Here is a 22,735-nt window from a genome sequence, read left to right as displayed (position 1 = left end):
CGATGATTTCATTGGTTTGGACAAGTTTCACTGGGATTAAACATCTATTCCAACTGGATATGTCCCATTTTAATCAAAGCCTAACCTTTGACACTGGAGAATTTCATGGTCTTCACCGTTCTGAAATGGTGACATTTTTAACCAATCACGAAAAGAAATACATAAAGCAGTCTGTTTTATTGTACACTTTGATCCTGGAAGCAGGTTACAGATATGATTTGTCTACAAGATATTTTTAAACATGATGATGCTCTGACTTGGACTTTGCTCTTTTTAGAAATCCAGAAAGTCTATTCAAACACGTTTGTTTCCCTGCTTTTTAGAGGAGGTCAGATATTTGTGAACAGAAACAGAAGGTTGACAAGCTTGTGGCCCATTTTGGGCAGCTTGTTGGAACTTTCCCTTGAGATCTCAGTCATGTGACACAGATCTATAAATTCTGGAAGTAATGCCATTTCCTTAATGTAAAAGATGCTGAGTACTAAATTTAAAAAAAAAAATAGACTAGAAGTTTTAGTATCAAGCTTAGAAAAAAGGATTATGTGTCTAATGTTTAATTAATTATGAATTAAATGGATTCTTATGGGTTCAGCACCACCTCCTCCTTCTAGCTATCACTAACATAACTGTTACTAATCCATATTTCCTTTTAAGTCTTCATTCTCTGTTAACTGCTTCTCATTAAGAATAAAATACAAGGTAAATCAAAGTATCGCACTGACTTTGTTCTTCTTTTCATTGATTGCTGTTCCAGTCACTGTGTAAATGCTTCACAACATTGATAAATAAGTGTTATGAGCTACATTTAATGTTCATGACACAATGTTTTTATCATGCTTCTTAGAGAACTTCTGGAATGCCGCATTTTTCGACAAGGAGACGTCGTACCTGCACTTCCCCACCTTCCATGGAGAGCTGAGCGCCGACATCTCCTTCCTTTTTAAAACCACGGGCTCCTCTGGTGTGTTCCTGGAAAACCTGGGCATCAAAGACTTCATTCGCATCGAACTGAGCTGTGAGTACTGTAGGAGCTTGAGGGCACCAATTTAATGAGGATTAGAGTGATGTGTCACTAAAACCTGGAACTTAAAGTTTTAATCTGGATTTGTGTAAACCCAGAGGTTAAAGACTTTATCTGTGTCAAAACTGTCCTGTAGGCACAAATATTACCTTTTTAAAACATCACTGTATCTTCCTGTGTCTTGCACAATCTGAATGCAAACAAGCTACATTAATTTGACACAAGGATACCATTTGTAACTTTGGCAATGGTTTGCTGCAACATTACCCTCGATTCTTCCAGGACACCGTCAAACCTAGCTGCAGGAAACCGAATAATGACGATATCTGAATCATCGCAATCATCATCCCAACAGTTTGGGATAAAGTCGAGTACCTGAACTCAACCTTACATGCAGGAATTTTAATTCCAAACAAAAATAAGCTAACACTTTATTTGTTTATGTTCTGCCCAACTCTGCTCAGATCAGCTGTGTTTGTGGCCCAAAGACCTGCTGCCAACAGGGACACTGCAGAGCGCCCTCTGGTGGACAAAATGTGCAGCATCAACAGTCATAGCATGGCTAAATGGTGTTTCTCTTCTTTACTTTTGAAATTTTCATTTCTAAATGCTAGCTTTCTGTGCTACCTGCAGAATCTTCTAGCAACTTAATATTTAATGAATAATCGTTTTTGAAAATATTTAATTTAATGGAGACATTTAGCCAGAGGAAGCCAGAAGAAGAGAACTGTGGCACAGTCTTTGGCATGGCTATGGACATCACTTTTTTTATTGTGCAAAAGGACAAGAATGTGATGGTAAAGTTGAAAATGCATCTACAGAAACAACTCCATTATGCTGCTAACACAGCTTTGGCGCTTTGCTAACATCTGCACAGACAGCATGCTGATGCTCAGTAGCCAAGAATACAGTGTGATGTTAAAGCTGAGTGAACTGTAGCCTGTAGGTTTATATTGTTAAATACTAATTATGAGACAATGCCACACAGCAATTAATTTGTATGCACATAATGTCTTTGACATGCTGTTTAGCAATGGTGGTGATAAATGATTGGTACCAATGTGAACCCAGTGGAAGTCAATAAGAGAATTGAACTGATAAGTTGAAATTCTTCTTTTCCCTCATCTAATGGCAACCCTGGTTTACAGAATGAGTGTACCCTAAGAGTTTAAACTAAAAAAAAGTTGAACTTTGAACTCAGAAGTGTCACTCCATGCTGGCCATCAGACAGAGTGCATGTTTAAGTCATGTGTCCATCTTCTATATACTTTCTATAGTATCATTTAGGAAATAGCAGAACTACACTCATGGATGCTCATTACTTTGCCTACAGCACTGCAGTGCAGCAAAGTGACAGGTACACATTTATGAGCCAGTTTTATAGTCACTTTAGTTTGAGGTTAGTTTGCAGTGTTATCGCTGCACTGCTTTTTGCATTTTCCTAAAAAATTGATTTAAAGGGACACATACACAGCTGAATACAGGGACACTGCTGGAGCAACAGCTTTTCTCCTCAGGGAAATCACTGTCAGCGAGGTTGTTTCAGATCTGAACAGTGTTGCTTTGTTGGCAGCTGCCTCAGATCACTCTGTAACGCTGCAGCTGGGCCTGAGAACAATTTCTAAATGAAGTTACTGCAGGATATTGTTTCATCTTGTTCTGTGCTCACAGAGTAATACATCTTCTCCTTCCAAACCATGAAGGATGAGAGTTTGTTACACAACTGCCATCATGTCTTTTTGTTCGAATGAACACCGCAGGAAGCTTTTTTTCTCGCGGATGTGCAAGAAGGTGCAGCACTTTAAAATGTGATTACGGTAGACTTTTCACTTCCTGCTCAGTGTTACCAAAACTGCTTCCCTGGCTTCTGTCAGAGCTTGGTGAAAGGATGATCTATACCATGACACTATAGATTTATCAGCCAGCTAGGATTTAGTTACAGCCTTTATTTCATATATCATATATATAGATCTGTGAGTTGCTTCATCGTGTGTGTGTGTGTGAGAAAAAAAACCTGAGTGTTACGCACTATGTGCTTCAGCAAACAGTGACCCTGCTCTGTAACTTTACATGGCCTCCCACTTCACATGGCTTTGACAGTTGGTATGGTTACTAAACACTCCCACTTTGCAAAAATAAAATTTAGAGTTGATCAGTGGATATCTAGAAGGAAAGAAATTTCACAAAGTAACTTGCTGCAACAGTAGAATCCTGTTACAGTATAGAAAATCCTTTATTTCACAAATGGTTATGAAGACAAACTGGAGAGCAAGGTGCTTCGTTTTTTTTATACCTGTGGCAGTAGAATTAAAAACACCTGAATTCAAAGTCCATGATGTATAATTTATGATACTCCAAATGTGTTCGTCTGCATACGTGTTTCTGTTTGCAGGGAACAGAGTGGCACTTTCACCCACTACAAATGTGCTCCCAGGCCATCCTCCAAAACCCCATCTGTATGTTGGGGCGTGGATGACTGATGCGTCGGTCAAATGCTGATTGGTTGGCAAATGGACCGGAATAGGGAAGGGAGTGACAGCAACTTTACCAAGAATTGGAGAAACTTGAAAAATCTTGAACTTGACTTGAGGAGAAAAAGATTTAAAACAATACAGCATGAAAAGTGGAGACAAACACTCAGTTTCACTTCAGGTCTCTATATATTCTAACTTCACTGCTTCCTGCAGCTGGCTGATAGATGTACAACAGATGGTCTCTGCAGGTTGTTGGACAGACTGTGACTGAGGTGTGGCCTAATACTTTTGCCTGTATAATGTTACTGTATTGGGTGACTTTTGTTTTGTTGACCCACTCTTTGGAATATGTGAATTGGGAGCTGTGTGGGAGCCGGTCTGTGAGTCGTTTGGTACTGGGTTGCGGGAGTTGAGGCTCAGGTGTGAAATGTTTGGTTTTCAGGGTTTTTATCGGTTTTCAGCGTTATTTTGTTATCGTTTTTATTGTTAACTCTGTTTTCCTGGGTCTTTTCACGTGTGTTATGAATAAATCTTCTTTTTTCGGTACCGGTACTAGTTTTATTTTGTTGTATTTATCCGCGACACCTTAAAGGCCAGTCCGTGAAAATATTGTCGGGCATAAACCGGTCCGTGGCGCAAAAAAGGTTGGGGACCGCTACTCTAGAACATTTTTTTTTATTGAATTATTTTGTTCGTATTTAACAAAATAAAAATGCAGACATGAGTGTACACATTAGTTTCTGACTACTAGTGAAAATTGTTTTCTTTTAATTAATTCCCTCACTGAACTAACACAACCAAACCCTCAACATGTTTGTGCTCTCTGCTCATATTGCCTTCATATTAAATCATTTTTGCTCTGTAAAGAACTTATTTTAACATTGCACACAACAATAAACAAATCCTCCCTAACAAAAAAAGTAACTTCAAGGGTCAAATTACATTATATTTCTTCACATCAATATACGGGCTGAAAGTAGAGGTGATGTGACCCCCGCTATAGAGAGTTGCACAATGAAATACACAGATTTTAGTTTGTTAGTATTTACTAAAAGCTTCTTAAATAATATGAGGTTGTTTCTAATGAATTGTTGTTTTTTTTTATTTTAAAAGGACCCTCTTAAAGCTTAAGGTCATTTACACAGAATACTAAAAGACTCTTATCACAAAATAATCAGTCTAAATTTTAACAGCCTATGAGTTTTGTGATTTAATTTATATAATGATCCATATAATCATTATTAAAAAGCGTTCTATTAATCAGTTAATGAAATCACGCTGTTTTCCTGTCCCTTGCTACTTTTTCAGCCTCCACTCAGGTGGTTTTCTCCTTTGATGTTGGTAACGGCCCACTGGAGGTTCGTGTGGAGTCAAGCGTCCCGCTGAATGACAACCGGTGGCATCGGGTCCGAGCAGAACGGAACGTGAAGGAGGCATCGCTTCGACTGGATGAACTTCCTGTCGCCACGCAGGAGGCGCCAACTGACGGACACTTCCACCTGCAGCTCAACAGCCAGCTGTTCATAGGTGAGGATGACATGGATGCATTTGCGCACAGTTTTTGTTTGTTAATAGTAGTACTGCTGGTTTTGGTGTCTTTTTTTTTTTATGTCTCTTTTGTTTAAAGAATTCTCTGTCTCCATATATTCCCCTGCACTTCTTTAGAATATAATATACGTAGTCTATATCTCAGACAATATCTTCTTTGTTCTCCGGGGAACAGTAGTTCAGCTCAGTGTTTCTGTACTGCTCCTTCTAAAGTCTGCTTTTAGCTTTTAGTCCTTTTCTTTCCTCCGTGTCCCCGTAGTATAACTCTGTGCCTCCCACTTAAGTTCACATCAGATGTCACTGTATGAATTGTTGTACTGTGCAGTGCTATTTCTGGTTCCCAAAGGCTTTGGTTTAGAACATTTCATTCTCACGGTAGCTTGTATAGCCATCTGTGCCAGGAAGTAGAGTTACCTCAACTTTTAGCTTTATTTTAAATGTTTGGAACCCGTAGGTTACAGTTGGCATTGCAGAGACGGAAAAAGTAAATTGTGGAAAAAATACGGACTCGTATTTGCATGTGTAGCATTAAATAGTCAGCTGTTGAGTTTTAATTCATTCTTGAGTGCCTTTGTGTTCTTGTTGCTGTTGTGTTTTTGTTCTCGCTATAGTTTGCTAAATTCAGGCACACGTTTTCTGGATTTATTTGTTGGTTCATCCTCCACAAATTTAACCTTAATGAACAATAAAAATTTGTGTTCAGCACATTAAGCCGAACACTAATTAGTAATGCATGTTAGGATTTTTGTTGTGTTTTGCAGAATGGTTGGTGTGTGTCCTTCCGACGTTTAGGCCAGGTGCAGGATAATAGATACAGTGCACAGACCATTTTATTGGAGTGTTTAGCTGGCAAATATCCAATGTAACAAAGAAGTTCTATTGTTTACGAGGAAAAAACCCCACACAGAATTAAATTGTGCTGATATATATATATTCTTTCAAACATCCCTGAAGATTAATTATTAATAAAAAACAATTCTGTTGGTTTTGTCGAGCCATTTTTCACAGACACCAAAATGCCCAGCTGCTGTTAGGAACCAGAGAGTTTTATTGTGTTAGTTTGTTGATACCTCGTATAAACAGTGCAGTTGCTCCTGTAGAGGACCGGCTCTCAAACAGACGGCGAATAGATCCACTCAGGGGGTCCTGATTACCTTTAGAAAATTTATATAATAAAACTAAGTTAAAGGAATATGAATGAACCAAAAACAAGAGCTTTTTTTTTTAACCAGTATCTGGATTCTTAACAATTTAAAAAATCATGGCGCTTTTTTTTCCACACACACTTCTTCATTGACTGATTATTGTCATCTATCTCACATCCACACCACAAATTTAGAAGCACCAGTTAACCTTACGTGCAAACTTGGAGAAACCCCTCACAGGTGCAAGCAGTAGATGCCAACTCCAGAGAGAGAGGGCCAAGGAAAGATGCTGACTACTGCACCATCAGAGCCTATACGAGCCTTGTTTTTTTGGCTTCTAAGCTAACGTTGGGTGGAAAAATACATTTTAAAGATTAGTAGTCCATTTTTTTTTTTTTTACTACTGTTTGTATAAATCCTGTTGCCTGATCATTTCTAAAAAGGTGGGAGAGACTTGGTGGGAGAGAGTGTTTTTAGAGGCTCCTAGAAAGCTAATGCTTGTTTTTGACCCTAAAGTGTGTTTCACAAGTGCAGCCTATCAGCTCCACTGCAGGATGTCTATGAAAGCCAAAATCCAGCCAACACTCGGGACCAGTTGAGAGATTAAGTAGAGGTTTTACAGTCTTTTTTTGATTTGCGCTCTAGCAGTTGAGCTCAGTTGAGATCTAGAAGATAATTTTGACTAAAGTTGCTCTTTTCAACTTCTTGGCGCTAGGTCAAATAAACTGTGAGTGAGATTTTTTTTAAAAAATAAAATTTAAAAAGTATAAGAGAAGCAAATCTTTTTTTCTTTTTTCTGATTATTTTCTCCTAATTTTGCGAGAAATCCTCCTAGACTTGGATTCAAAGGCAGGCCCCACATCTGGTTTCCTCTTTCAGAGTCATACTTTAAAGGAAAAGAAATCATCTACAACAGAGTGCTAAACTGTTCTTGGCCAGATGCCACCAGCTCTTCAGCATTATTGAATATGAAAGTGCTGAGGCAATGGTTCTGACCACTGAACAATAATCACAATAAATAAGCATGCAGTAGGGAGTTGTGATTATTTATATATATACACACACACATACATAGCCCATGGTGTGATTTCTTGCAGCAATAAATAAACTGCAAAGAACTCTAAACCTCTAAGTTATTAATTTCGCAGTTATCTTATTAACCAGCTACAAACTTCATCAATGCCGCAGCCCTATTCAAGGTTCCTTATTTGTCACATGCATAGTTATATAAGTATAACACACAGTGAAATGTAACCTGACATGCTCCTCAACATGTGCAAAAATGGGGGGGGGTAGAGGAAGAACATTATATGTATATATATATAGTATATACATTAGGTGAATGTGCAGTAGTAGCAGCAAGCAGGTGAATTCTGTACATTAATAGGAATAGGCAATCTGACTATTTTACAGAATAGAAAAATAGAATAGAATAGAAAATTTAACTTACAGCCAGTACAATTGTACAATTCAAGTCTTATCATTCTGTAAATATTTAGTCTTTCACTTCTTACCAGTAATCACACTGAAGGGAAAACAAGCCAACAAACTCTGAAATTGTCTGATGGTCACAAGAACAGACAAATCAAGGAGAATATAGATTGGCTGCATGTGTTTAACCAATAGGCTCTTTGTAAATTAACTGCACCTCACCTACAAAGCAGAGCAGGCAGAGAAAAATATCTGCTGTCAGTTTGCTGCTTCCTATATAGCAGCTGTTAAATCTGATGAGTTAGCCTCTTAAAGTGCTATAAAGTCTGTGATCTCTCTTTACGAATGGTCATGGTCAGTTTCACATGAATTCTCCTCAAATCAGCATCTCTTTATGGCTGTATATAAATCACCTGACCCAACCTGTCCCTCTCAAACAACGTAACTCAACCAAAGACATTAATAGAGGAAATAATTACAAAGACATCAGGTTTCGGTGTCTAACCCCCTCACCCTTCAAACAGTCATGGCGGAAGGTTGCTCTTTCCTGAGTGTGGTTCTGATAGAGGTCACTTCCTGTTAAAATGGAGTTCTTTATCCCCACATTCACAAAGTGCTTGCTTGATCAAGCTGTGCTGTCTTTTTCTTAAAATATAAAGAACATCAAGATTACTTTTGCAATAAACTGACAGTAAATTTAAAAAAAAAACAGGTGGTTCATACTGTAGCTTTTCTTTAAACTGCAAGCAGTTATACTCTACTGATTATACTGATAGTTTATGTCAGTAATTAAAAAAGCAGCAGTTGACATCAATTGATACCTGGATGGATGCTAGCTACATTACCTGGTTTGTTGTTGGTTCTCTTTTTGTTTCTATGTTGTATTTTATTGGCTTTATTTGTGAATTAATGTTTTAAATATTAGCAATGATGTTGTTGAGCAGAAGACTCAAAATTTGGCACCAAAGTAAATAAACTGATTAATGACTTGTAATTGATGTAATTTATTTATTCATTTACGCTGCTTTTGAAGGGCAAACACATTTTGCTTATCATCAGTGACAGGGTCTTAGATATGCACACCTTTTCCAGCAGTTTATTTATGAGAGATTTTTCTTCACGTGTTTTTTTTGTTTTGTTTTTTTTCACAAACCTCAATTTTTTTGAAGACGGCAGCATTGCTCCCTTACTTGGATGGATCTACATTTTTGGCGCAGGTTTTACAAATGCCTTACCTGCCACAGCCCTCCCATTTATCCGGGCCTGGGACCAGCAGTAGGAGTAAAATGGCTTGAGACCCCCCCAAATCACATTTTGAGTAATATTTAAATGAATGCCTCGTGGCTGTTGTGGGGCTATTTGGCATCAGCTTAATAACACGTGCGTCCAGTTTGATTTTCTATGAAACAGCTCAGTTAGTTATTAGCCATACTACCAGCAAGGCCTCAAGGATCACGCCTAGATATGTCTAAAAATTTTGGTCTGGATACAGATCCCTCAATAAATTGTTCAATTTTGTTGGGGGTTTTTTTCCCAGTAAAATTTCGGTTTATTTACATGTGCCCCTTTCTTTTTTCCTATCACCATCATCAGATCAAAACTGTAGCTATATTGTCCGGTTCTTTGGTTTATTAGTAAATATATGCTAAAATGGATAAATAAAACTAATGACATTCCCATCAACCCTAGCTGTACTTTGAATTTTGTGCAAATTTGCATGCTAATAAACTACGATTAAGATGCTGAACATTAGTTGCTAAACATCAGCACGGCAAGCTGATGTCAGCATTTCTCTCACCACCACGGTGCCTAAATACATCCTCCACACAGCTCCCAGCATGGCTGTAATCTCATATCTTGTTTTTTATTAAGCCCTCCCTGACAGCTGGATGGCTCCTTACTTCTACCTCTCATCCCCCCAGTTTGTACCAAACCATCTCACTTTAAAAGTTAAAAATATCAAACCTCTATAGGGTAATATGTCATCCAACACGTTTCTTAAAAGATATCATTCAGCTATATTACACTCATAATAATCCCCACAATTATTAATAAGATTTTAAGTGTAAAACGTATATATGAAATGTAACCCTTTTAGTGTCTTGGCAAGGGGGGTGACTTTAAAGCAGTGTTCAGATTTCTCTCTACATCGTCAGTATCTCACCGCGTCCCTCCTTGTTCACATAGTATGAAAAGCTGAATATTAAGTTATTTGCATTCACAAGCCTCAGCATGGGCGTGATTACATTTTCAATCCATTTTACCCCATGAATTGTATTTGTAAGACTCCATTTGTAAGGCAAAACTGTTCTATTGTGTAAATTACAAGCTCCTGTGTTGGTTTGTATAAATTCACAAGCCATATTTCAATGTATGCTGTACTTATGTGCCATAATCCTGCCTTGCTTTATAAGGCAGCGGATTCCATTGTCTTGATTAATAAGCCGTGTTATTGCCTTGCATGGATTTATAATCCCCAGCATGCTGTTTGCGTTGGAGGTGCTAAAAATCCACACACAGCAATTTAAAGTGAGCTCGGCAATTAGCTCAGCAGAAATCACTTCCTTTGTGAAGGTTAGAAGCAGTTGTTTTGTTTGGTTTGGATAGCTGAGCCTTTGTATATTTGTGCAGCATCACTATCCACCAACTGATGCACAGTTTATTCCTCCATGCTGGGATGTGTAGATGAGACTCCATCCTCTACAAGGATTTTCAGGATTCCTTTGATCTTCCCTTCATATCCCTCGAAATGCAGCTGCATTGGCACTAGATTGTCCTATTATAGACAGTGCGGTGTGCACGGTATCCTGTCAAGTCAAGGTTGTTATTTTTCTTCGAATCCTCTTTGAAGCGCAGCTTAGTGGGTTTTTTTTTTTTTTTTTTTGGGGGGGGGGGGGGGGGGTTTCGGTGCTGTGTTGATCTAATTTAATTACATTGATTATGAAAAGTTATATGCTTTATACGAGGCATATTCAACCTGCATGTTAAACCAGTGATGACAAAATACTTTTTTTTTTTAAACTTATCATTGTTCACTAGACTGTTCATATCCTGTTCATCAGAGTTCACATTACAAATGTTATACACAAAACAACAATTTGTAAACTGTAATTCCAGCAGAGGAATGGACAATTTGAGGTTAATTCAAAGTGTTGAACTGGCATTGCATAACATTTTACTGGTCCAAAGACATGCTGATGTAGGTGGAAGTCATCATTAGGCTGAAAAAAAAAATGAGGGATAGCAAAAGTTTTATCAGAGGTCAGCTGATCACTGCATACATTCCTAAAATGAATGAATGCAATGACTAGCACAAGAACACCAAAAGGCCTGAAAGACTTATGTGGATGATCAAAGAATTATTTCCATTGTTTCCATTTCCATCTAGCTAGGTTAAAAACACTCATTAGAAGGATAGACTTATCTTTGTTAAGTTCAGGAGATGCCCTCATGAATGATGATGATGAGGCTAAGGGTACAAAAAAAGTATGGGCAAAGAGAGAAAAGCTCATGAGCCAAAGCATACCACATCATCTGTCAAACATGATGGAGCCAGTGTTATGGCCAGTGGAACCGGTCAACAACTGCTTATTAATGACTTCTTGAGTGAATTCTGAAGTGGAGAGCTTTTCTGTTTTCTGAATATACCGTCAAAGAGACAAAACGGTAATTTGTTTAATTATTCTGCTCAGTATTTTCTCCCTGTCTATGTTCCATCCTTCCTCTCTCATTTGTTTTACTTGAATTCAGAATTTATTTCTTTTTTGCAGGATAAACGGAGAGAAATCATAGCCTCCAGTTGCAGTTTGCACTGTGTTTTTCACACTTTAACCATTGCTCAGCAAGAGTCAAGTCTTTGCACACGAGTCAACATCTTCCTTGCAAACCATCACAGCAACCCGCTAAAGCAATCACAAGGTGGTTTTCAGTCCAGCACTGTGTACCATTCGGTGCCCAGTTTCACATAGCAACTGCCAGAAACCACTTAGCAACCAATCAGGGATTGAACCATTCTTCCCTAGCAACCCGTAGCTATCAGAAGGCCGCAAACAGGTTCCTAGGCATGTGTGATTATTGCCTAACTTCCAGTGTTTTTTTTTAATTCTACCATTTTTGCTGCTTTTATATGCCTCGGTGTTCTATTCAGTAAAGATTATAAAATATTCTTACCCTCCAGCTTGCTCACACCGTTATTGAGTAAAAATGATCTTGCCAAAATTTCGAGATGTGGCAATGATTATTTTGTGAATCAGTGTTTATCAGTGATGGTAAAAAATACTTGCTCAAACATCTGAAAGTTTCTTCTCAGTAATGAGTAAATTGAGAAACTGTTGTATAAGGAACAGTTAATGAGTGAAGAAAGGAATAAACAGGCTAACAAAACTGTATGTTTCCTTTTTTATAATTGCAACTTTACAGACTCTTACTGTAGGGGTGGAATAGACATCAAATGTAAAGTGTTTAGGCTGAACATATATATAAATTGCCATGTTATCTATATGCTCTTTTCATGTGTGCAGCATAAGCAGCCCACAAAGCACATATAGTGTTTGATGATTGTTTTGTTCGCCATCGCTCAAGCGGTGCAGGTCAGCTCATCCTACAGCATACTGTTTTTGGTTGTTTGTTTTTAATCTGTGTTTTCAGAAAATATCCTGGTTTCATATTGAGATTTTAAGTCTTTTCTCAGAGCTGTGCTGTGCTTTTGCTCCTTCTTAGTTTAACTTTTCTTTTTCCTGCGTTTTGCTTGTTGAGCTCGATGTTCAGGCTTGAACACGCATCGGCTTTGATCTCCATTTCACTAATTAATTTCTATTCACGCTCATGTCGTCTCACGTGTCCAGTAATACACAGGATCCAGACGTATAGTAGACACTGAAAATGTCTTGTTAGAGCTGATGCATTTTTGATGGATATGAGGCTGAAATTCTCTTGAAGGTCTTACTCGTAGCTCTGCTCCTTTGGTCAGAGGTGGAGTTTATCTGCATTTCAATTCTTTGATGTATGCTTTGATCCCCACATCACAAATCCCTCATTATGCTGTTTAAGTGTTTTCTTTAAGCAGCGTTTCCATTTGATGTGAAGACTCTGTAATCCTTGTTGGAGCTGAAGTTGTACGGCAGGATGTTTGTTGAAAACCCTCACCGCTCTGATAGCCTCCCTGGTAGGAGGGTTTGTTCTTTAATAACCTCTCCTTGCTGCTGTTTTATTGCTTTGATCAGAGGTGGTGGTCCTCAGGGATGCTTTTTTGCTCACTGCTACAGTCACCTCTTTCACTCTCACACACTGCCATTTAAAAATTTCCTGCGCTACTAAAGCTTTTCTTTTGGCTGCCAAACAGAAGCGGAGTAAGATATTTCCGACATCTGGGGTTTTTGACGTGACAAAGATGAGTGGAGCACTTAAAGCTTGGATAGACGTGAAAAATATCCTGTTTAAATGTTCGTCCTGAAATATGAGCGTCTGTGTCGAAAGATGTCGGTTTCCTCGAAAAAATATGCATAAAACTCAAGAACAGCAGATAATGGTGACTGAAAATGCACTTTTGGGAGAAACATAAAGTCAGCAGATTTCTGATTTGGTTGCGTGGAAGCTAATGATTGTAATTGTATAATTCTGATAAAAGTTTTCTTTCACTTACTGGATAAATATTTGAATGTATCTGAATTTAATAAAAATGCACTTTAAAATATATTATTCTATTTTGCCAGCTTTCTGTGTCTTCATCTCTTCAAAAAAGCAAAGGACTGAAGGTCATTGGTAATTCTAGGAGCCATAGGAAACCTCTTAAGGGGACAAAATATAGAATTCCTGATAAATGAAGCTGAAATAATTAAAACTGGTGGTCATAACTACAAAAGACATAAAAAACATAAAATTCTTAACTGTGTGAATATCTCCCAGGGCTCAAATTAGTGTTTGGTAAAAATGACTTTTATGTGTGCTGGGTGTTCTTCCTGGAACCTTTAGAAACTTTATTTAAAGTGGCCAAACTTGCTTCCTGTTGGGTATTTGAAATCACTGTTGTATAATAGGCCAGCTGTGAGCTGTAGTTTTAATATCAGAGTCACAGCGTGAGATTGTGTTAGTTATTTTAGTTCTTTTATATTGGGTTGTTGTTGTTGTTGAAGGCCAGTTTAAGATGACTACATAGGTTTTGTTTTTTTTAAACTGTGCTTTCTGACTCTCAGAATGCAAATCTACAACTTTTAAGAAATCTTCTTAATAGCTAAACCTTTACATGACTGAATGGAAATTTTATAAAAAATGGTGTAATAAGTAATATGATTCTTAATCTTCTTAATCTCAGCATGGCCTGAGATTAAGAATCATACTGATTAAGAATGTCAGCATGAGCCTAAACTCCCAGTTTTTACATGTGAAACTCTTGACTGAAGAAAATGTAAAAACGTTTGTCTTTTGTCAGGATGTCCAGAAGGCATATTTAAACACGTGACAGCAATAACTGTCACAATTTTGTATGTGTACGGCTGTGTTTAATAAGTGCAGAGTAAAATGTTCCAATACATTTACAGCTGGAGATTTGTGGGTCGGGACACATTTGCAGTTAAAGAAAGGTGTTTGCATATTGTATTAATTTGAATCACTATGCAGAAAACTGTGGTACAATAGCTGTGATTATAACACTGATTAAAATGTGATTACACTGTAAGTCTGACCGCTGCAGGGTTGCATTGTTATGCAAGTGAAGGCGTCCAAGTGTCTAACCTCTCTGAGTGATTATTTAAAGAGTAACAGTTGAAAGGATGACAGGATGACTGGATTGTAGACATTTGAATCATGAACAATGACTTCCAGGAGAGTCTGTGAGGATTCAAATGACTATTATGTTGTGTCAGAAGCAAGTTTCATATTACGCGGTGCTTTGCTGGTTTAATCATTTATGGGAGTTGTATCAGAGCAAAGACGGAAGGCCTAGACAAGACTCTAACAGAGATCAGTGACTTGTTGGTGTGCAAAGCTGCTGCTGAACAACAGGACATTGTCTCCTTCTAACTTTGACTGCAAAGAGCTGCTGAGTTAGTGCCTCGAGCGAGGTAATAGATCGACTCTGATCTATGTAGAAAAAGAGGGGTTGTCTTATTTGAACTATGTGAAGAATCGGTGACCGTGTAAGATCTCAGAGAGAGTGTGTAACAATGAAAACAAGGTTTAAACTTCCACTAAAGAGAGCATGCAGAATGCCCTGTTAGACAGGCAGACAGATGGATGATAAAAGTTACATCCCCCAAACTGTTTCCCACCTACAGTTTGTTGCTTCATTGCTGTTTTATCGTTGAGTCATTTCATAAAAACTTTTGACAGTTTGGAGCTTCCGGGGAAGCACAGGCGACATGTGTATCTGCTGTAGTCGACAGGAGAAGCTGTCAACACATAAAGAAATGAAAGAAGGGCTGAAACAAAGACAACATGTTGTCATGCTGTAGTAGATCGTTAGCTAAACATGCAGAATTTTGCTTCCTCTTTGTTTTGGAGGCTTTGAGTTTTAGTTCATTAATGTTTAAAATGGAAATGGGATGCTAATGCCATGCCCTATTTTTGTGTTATCAGGAGGCACAGCATCCAGGCAGAAAGGCTTCCGGGGCTGTATCCGCTCTCTGCAGCTGAACGGCGTCACTCTGGACTTGGAGGAGAGGGCGAAGATAACACCAGGGGTTCAACCCGGCTGCCCGGGTCACTGCAGCAGCTACGGCTCGCTCTGCCAGAACCATGGCCGCTGTGTGGAGAGAGCCAGTGGCTTCCAGTGTGACTGCAGCCTGTCAGCGTATGCGGGAGTTTTCTGCCAAACAGGTGAGCAGATACAGGAACACACATTTTACTATTAATATTGTGTATGGCTTAGGAAGTTGATTGCACAAGCTTTTCTCTTAGAAAAACAGATTGTTTTAGATACTTAGTGATGCTGACCCCCAGGTCTGTCCCACTCACTTTTTTAGAGGCTTTTTTGTTTGGAGTCCTTTGGGTTTACTTCTCTGTGGTTTCTTTGTTCTTTATTTAATGCAGGTTTTGTTTTTCTATCTATTTGTCACTGCATTAAGTCCTTGTTTGTTTTAGTTACGGATTTCATTTAGAGTTTTATAGATCCCTCAATGTGTCCTTTGTCCTCATCTCCTGTGAGTTTCCCTCTGTTAACTTTATTCATGTGTCTGTATCCCCTCGTTTTTTTGTTTCTCATTTCTCGTTTCTTTTTGGAAGTTATTTTCTCTTTTGTCTGGTTTTAGTTTAATCTGGTTAAACAGTTTTTTCATCAGCCCATCATAAAAGTCTCAGTCTGCTTCACGCATTCTGCATCGCAGTACTCTCACTTCATTAAACATGACAAATGTATTGTTTATGTGTAGAGGAATACCACAGCAAGGTGAGGTACATGGCCCAGACATTCGCCCTTATCTTATTTTGGCTTTTTGAAAAGTTTGTCTTTTTTGTTGTTTGTTGCTGGGTAGCTTCTTATTGACGAGACACCTGAGGTCGAATGAGTAGAGTAAAAGTCCAGTATAACCAAAATGTCTTAAAGGCGCTCCATCGTTGATGAAAAAATGCTGAGCTCTTAGTTAATGTAAGATTACTTCTCAATAATGTAGAGTTAAACTTTATGGAAGCATGATTTTAGAAACACATCGTGACATCTTATTTGACATTTAAAATACTTTTTTGTCACGGTTCTGGGTCATTTCGACCCAGCATTTTCAGTTTCTTGTATTTTGGTGTTTTTCTGTATTATGGTTTATTTTCTAATTCTTTAGTTGTCCTGTTTTGAATATGATAAGGTTTCAGTGTTATTCTGGTTAAGAGTTTGTTCTTAGGCTTAGTTCAATGTCTGTTCTGTGCCTGTCATGTTTGCTGTTTTACTTTGAAGGTCTTGTCTCATGTTAGTGTATTCAATTTTACTTCCTAGTCTTGCCCAGTGTTGGGTAAGTTACTTTAAATTAGTAACTTAGTTACATTACTAGTTACTTCTGTCAAAAGTAACTCAGTTACTTCAAGTTACTCGTTACTTTCAAAGTAACTAGTTACTAGGGAAAGTAACTTTGATTTTACTCAGAATTCTCTTGTTAATGTGTTGCTTCCGTAACTGGATACCCAGCAAGACTGCCAGTCTTCTAGCTTGCTTACTTGCCACAAGTGCTCTGTGCCACCTACCAATAGAAAGGAAAATATAATGTGCACATTTCCACGAGAGAAATCCCACGCCTGGACCGTCGTTGACCGCCGCCATGATTCTAGCCTACGTTACAGCGTCATGTGCGCTTTTTACATCCAACACAAAAACTGCAGTCATGGTCCTTTGATTGCACTCAGAACTCGGAAATTCTGCCTTCCGAATAGGAAGATGTAGGTAACACCAGACTGCAGATGAGCTGCATACAGGGCTGGACTGGGACAAAAAATCGGCCAGGGCATTTTGACTAGAGCCCGGCCCACCATTATAGGAAAAATCATAAAGCCTTTGAATGAAAACAAACGACAGAGACGGGACTTGCGACAGAAAAGCCGATCAGCTGATCATTGATCAGTTTCATGATTGAAGTAGAAACAGGAGAGGGAGGGGGAGGGAATGAGAGAAGAAGAGGCAGCTGTGCAGCAAAGACACAGAATAACTCCAGCTTTGTGTCTTTTTCATTGTAGCTGAAGTCCGGGACAAACTGTGTTCCTTTTCACCTCAATACGAAACGCATGATATTTTCTCTGAATACGAGACGATTCCGTTTTTTACGGGACGGTTGGAAACTCTAATAATTAACCTTATGAACAAAATAAAGTTCAACATCAGTAACATCATAGCACCCACCCAGCTGTATAGAAACTCCGTCATGCTAGCTAGTACCCAGTACGAAAAAGTCAGCATAACGAAAATAAACTCCACCTAAACTTGGTTCATATCTGACCCAGATAGACTGCAGGTCATAACTTCTTACCTGAAGTTCAGTTCGCCTCGGGTCTCTGCTCCTCCTGCGTCCCCTTTCCCTCATCCACCTGCTGGCCTCCACCACTTGCTAATGTTACTGAATCTGTGGAAGCTCCGCGATAGCCACCGCAAGAAGTAACGAATAACGACCCAGTAACAACTAACGCGTTCCTGATTTTGGCATAATAACTAGTTATGTGCTCGTTACCACAATAATAACGTAGTTACTGTAATGCGTTACTTAATAACGCGTTAGTCCCAACACTGGTCTTTTCTAATAAGTTCCAGCTATGTGTCCACCTGTTCCTCATTTCCTCATCTTCCTGCTAGTGTATTTTAGCCCCTGTCAGTCAGTATTTGTCATTACGTCCTCCACGTTAGTTGTGTGTGTATCCCTCGTCTTCTGTCGTCAGGTTATGTCATGCCACGCCATGCATTCCCAGTCTAGTTAAGCAATCCTAGTTTGAGTTGTGTTTTTGTATTGCCAAGTTTGTGTTTCCAGCAAATAAAGCTGCCGTCTTAAGTTAATATTTTGTCTCGGGGGCCTGCACTTGGGTCCAGCCACTGCCAGCCACACAGCTAATCGTGACACTTTTACTTTTCAAATCTCAAATACAGAGCAAAAAGATCACAATGAGTATTTGTGATACAAAAAGAAATGTTCAGTTTGACCGGGATTCGAAAAAGCGTCGAGCTAATCAATGCACAAACGTATTTTAATCTAAGTAGCCTATGTCAGAATCCCCATGCAGAACTATTCTGACGCACATGCTTTTCATTGTGCATTTCTATTCTAAGGAATTTTTAGACCTTATGGTTAGTTGTTTTTGCAATTTGCTGACTATCTCAAAGCACACAGGTAAAGAAACCAAACACAAGTTCTTCTGAGGGTGGGAAGAACAGAAGATAAGAAATATGAAGTAAACCCCTTCCTCTGTCTTTAGCTCTCTTGTAACATCCTGACCAACACCACTGTTCTGTGTGAAAAGCAAAAGTTTTGGAGATGGCAAATCATTTGATATTCAGAAGAGAGAGTTTGGATTGGGTTTTACTTCAGTGGTGTCACCTGCTTTGACCCCTTTCCAGAGGATCTGTCTAAACTCTACAGGATGCTGCACAGTGTCACATCATACTTCCATCCCCTTCCCTCAGCGCAGCTGCCTTATACATCTCGCACACTGAGGTTAAAGCATAGTTTGAAGGTATGTAGGTTAGTTTTATTTCTCTGAGAAGAGTCCTTCACTGTGAAGATCAGTCCTGATTGCCTCTCTTGCCATAAAAAAATTAGTCTTTCAGAGTTATTTCTAATACAGATGGGTGAAATTCCTCACGTTTATGGAGTGGAAGTTGAAATAATGCCAAAGCACTTACAAGTGAGTGTTTATCCTGCTGCCTGAAGGTTAAGAACCTATACTTTACTGAAAACATTTTTCTGCTTTTATGCTACTCAGCACCCATCAAGAAGTACTTGATGTGGTTTGATGTAGATAGCTACTGTTTCATATGATTGAAGTCTATTTTAGTGATTTGTTTTTGATGTTAAAGTCACTAACAGTGCGTCACCACGTTGACCTTTGTGTTCTCCATTAGTTCTATAACTGAGTTCAACCATCTGTCCTTTTTTAGCCCGCCTCCCACTAAACACCGATATCTTCTGATCTCCCACATCATGCTGATGCTGATGCACGCTTTGTTTTTCTTTGTGAGTCACAGTGAGACACTCTGTGTTTGATATATTAAAAGTTAATCTCTGTGTCTGGTTGGAAAATGAAAGCAAGAAGTTCTAAAGACTAATTTCTGTAATTAGAAATATAAAGTTCCTAAGTAATAAGACATGCACGATCCTTCCTACACCACAGCCCTCATTTGAAGTTAATTAAAGTTGGAAAACACTGTGGGGATAATTTTGTATATATTTATTGTTCTGTGCCCCAGAAATAATTTGTTTACTCTTACATTATTGAAAGCAGAGCTAACACTTTTCAAACTAGAATCTTTTTCATGTAGGCTGAAAACTTAGGATGTGAAGTTTTCAAATTATTGCCAATGCTCTAGCAATCAGCTGAAAAGCAGAAGATTATTAATGATATTTTTGATAACTGAAATTCTGGAGACGTCAGTAAACTGGTAAAACAAATAAGGTGGGTTTCAAATATCCAGCTAGTTCAGGCTGGGTACTTGAGCTTCACTCTGTCACACAGAGGCAACACACCTCACTCGCTCTGCAGACTCACACGTGTCTGCAGTGATGTGGACAATGTACGACTCTCTTGTGGTAAAGGTACAGCTGAGAGTGAAAGCAAAGCTGTCAGTTTACCAGTTAATCTACGCTTACCTATAGCCGCAAGCTATGAATAGTGACTGAAAGGATGATATTGTGGATGCAAGCAGCAGAAGCAAACTTCATCCCTTAGAGCTGTTTCATTTAAGAGGTAGTTTAAATAAAGCCACTACTCCTCCACAGTGGAAGAAGCTAGTTAAGGTGGTTTGGGCATTTAGCTGTGATGTCTTCAGGATGGCTCATAAGTGAGGTGTTCAGGCATGTCCAGCTAGGAGGACACCCTGGGCATCGCTGCTCAAACCCCTACCCTTCCGAGCTGGACCCGGGTAAGAGAAAGAAAATGAATGGATAGATACTGTAGGTTGATGGGTTCATTCCAAAGGCTGATCTCGTTGCGCAGGAGTAAAAAGTTTAAGTTTGAGCTCCAGTGACCTTTGATACCTCAGAACAGCAGTCACCAACCTTTCTTGCGCCACGGACCGGTTTATGTCCAACAATATTTTCACGGACCAGCCTTTAAGGTGTCGCGGATAAATACAACAAAATAAAACCAGTACCGGTACCAAAAAACCAGAAGATTTATTCATAACACAGGGGAAAAGACCCAGGGAAACCGAGTTAATGATAAAAACAATAAAAATATAATGTGAAACCCATACATTTCACACCCGAGCCTCAACTCTCGCGGCCCAGTACCGAACGACTCACAGACCGGTACCGCTCCGTGGCCCGGGGGTTGGGGACCGCTGCCTCAGAATGATGATAAAATATGCAATGTGAGTTTAAAATTTTGTGTCAGTTGACTTTTTTTTTTATTATTAGAAAGTCATATATTTCATGTATTTATGACAGCAATAAGATGTTGTTGCACTATTCTATAACCTCTTTAACTCTTTTAAAGTTTAATTTGAACAGCACTCTAAATCCTCGCCTATTTATTTTTGTCCTGTCCCAGAGGTGTCAGCCAGCTTCAAGCCTGGAACATCAGTCAGCTACACCTTCAAGGAGCCCTATGAGCTGAGCAGGAACAGCAGCGCTCTGCCGTCCTCCATCTACTCTGAGATGACACTGAGAGCAGAGAACATCTCTTTGAGCTTCAGGACGAACCAGAGTCCAGCTCTGCTGCTCTACGTCAGCTCCTACTACAGAGAATACCTGGCTGTGCTCATCAACAAGCATGGTAAGAGGGGCACAGGCCTCCTACGCTTGTTTGTCTTTTCTTCTTTTCCTTTTAATGATCTCATCTCCTTTCTTTCCTTATCCTCCTCCTTAAGTTAATTGAGAGGTGTCTTGATCCTCCTTGTACACTGTTCTTCTCAGTCTTACCCCTGCTAACTCCACTTTTAGTTTTCCCAACTTTAAAGTTTTGAAACCTCAGAAACTTTTAATGCCAGCCCTCATTTTTCTCCCTAAACTTTGTCTAGTTATATTTTTTAAATTTGCTTCTCCTCCCTGATGCTCCTCTCGTTTCTCTTCTCCTCTCCTTTTATTCCCTCCTGTTCTCTCCTATTCATTCCTAACAACTTTTCCTGTTTTGACCTCGTTTCCTGCTCTCCATCATCAAAATCTGTCAGATCACTCCTCTCTCTGGATTTGCCTCGTCAGCCTTTAGCATTTTCTATACAGCCAGCTTTGCCAGCAATTAGGTTTTGTCTCAAGTTAAGAATAAAGTGTTTTCTGGACTTATCTCTGAGACCCAATGAGTGACACTGCAGGAATAAGGATTAGGTCGGCCGATAATAGGAGGCAGGTCAGCGCACTTCTGAATAAAAGAGCTGGAAACATGCTGAAGTGTTTTCTTAGCTTCTGTGTGAAATAATTGTGTTGTGAGTTTGACTTTTAAGAGTGGTACGAGGCACTTTGAGTTGAAAATTACATTTTCAGCATCCAGGAATCTAATAAAATTGGCACTTTGCTGCTAGATTAGTTGTAAATGGATTTTTTCTGGTGTTAATGACTCAGAGAAAGCTGATGGACAGCAGGGCATTAAGATTTGCTGCTGACCGTGGAGTCGTCAGGTAAATGCTCTTAAAATGAAGCGTCCAATTAAATCCCTGAGAGCTTTCTCTTGTTTGCCCTAAGATGGCTCATTTCTTTTCATCCTTGACTGCAGTTAAACCCTCTCAGCCCGAGCACTACTGCTTCACTTAGGGCCCTTTTCCCTTTTTTAAAGAATACATTTATTGTTATTAGAGCAGTAGCTGGTACGTGGTACGTCTTTAATATTTCCCCTTCTCCTCAGCACCTCAAAAAGAAGATATTGAATTGTAATTTTAACCTTGTGATATGATTTATTCACTTTGATTTATGGAAATATTGCAGATGTGAGAAAAAAAACTTTCGTTTTTAAAAACAATCTTTAATCTTCACTCTTTTGATAAATCTCCAATTAATATGCTTGACTATTAGGGGAATTAATTGGATTAGCTCTGTTATTGATGGGGAATTAGCGCTTATCCTCCTAATATGCAAATCTCAATTAATAGAACAACAACTTCTTCAAAACATTCAGATCCATATATGAAGGATTAAATGTATGTTTGCCCTGCTGGTGAAGATTATACAACGTAGCAAAGCCTAATTTTCAGGAAAAGACCAAACTTAATGCTGATGATCTCAAATCCTTCTTCTGTGAAAGTGTAGAAATGTTACTTCTTTCATATATCTGAGTTGTAACACTATTATTTGATGAGTATGTGTGTGTGTCTGTTATGTATGAAGATAAGCTGGAGGTGAGATACAAGCTGGACAGCAGCAGAGATGCTGAAGTGTTAAGGAGCAGCGTGAGGAACGTGGCCAATGGACAGCTTCACACCGTTACCATCAAGAGGCTGACAGACTCTGTGTCTGTGCAGGTAAAAACACTTCATCAGCTCATGAAATCACTGCAAGTTTGCAAATTGGCAA

At 38.9% G+C, this 22,735-nt stretch overlaps 1 protein-coding gene across 1 annotated transcript in view; it reads left to right on the top strand.

Annotated features, from left to right (window-relative positions):
- Nucleotides 1–22,735, top strand: part of LOC113011429 (contactin-associated protein-like 4) — a 163,400-nt gene that overhangs the window by 126,405 nt on the left and 14,260 nt on the right. Inside the window, exons 16-20 of the mRNA XM_026151015.2 lie at nucleotides 845–1,015; nucleotides 4,804–5,022; nucleotides 15,192–15,431; nucleotides 20,784–21,008; nucleotides 22,550–22,683. Coding sequence (XP_026006800.2) covers nucleotides 845–1,015; nucleotides 4,804–5,022; nucleotides 15,192–15,431; nucleotides 20,784–21,008; nucleotides 22,550–22,683 — 989 coding nt within the window. The remainder of the gene's footprint in view (nucleotides 1–844; nucleotides 1,016–4,803; nucleotides 5,023–15,191; nucleotides 15,432–20,783; nucleotides 21,009–22,549; nucleotides 22,684–22,735) is intronic.

Source organism: Astatotilapia calliptera, chromosome 18 (genome assembly GCF_964374335.1).
Source record: "Astatotilapia calliptera chromosome 18, fAstCal68.1, whole genome shotgun sequence".
Taxonomy (NCBI): Eukaryota; Metazoa; Chordata; class Actinopteri; order Cichliformes; family Cichlidae; genus Astatotilapia; species Astatotilapia calliptera.
This window is presented reverse-complemented; position numbering and strand designations above follow the sequence as displayed.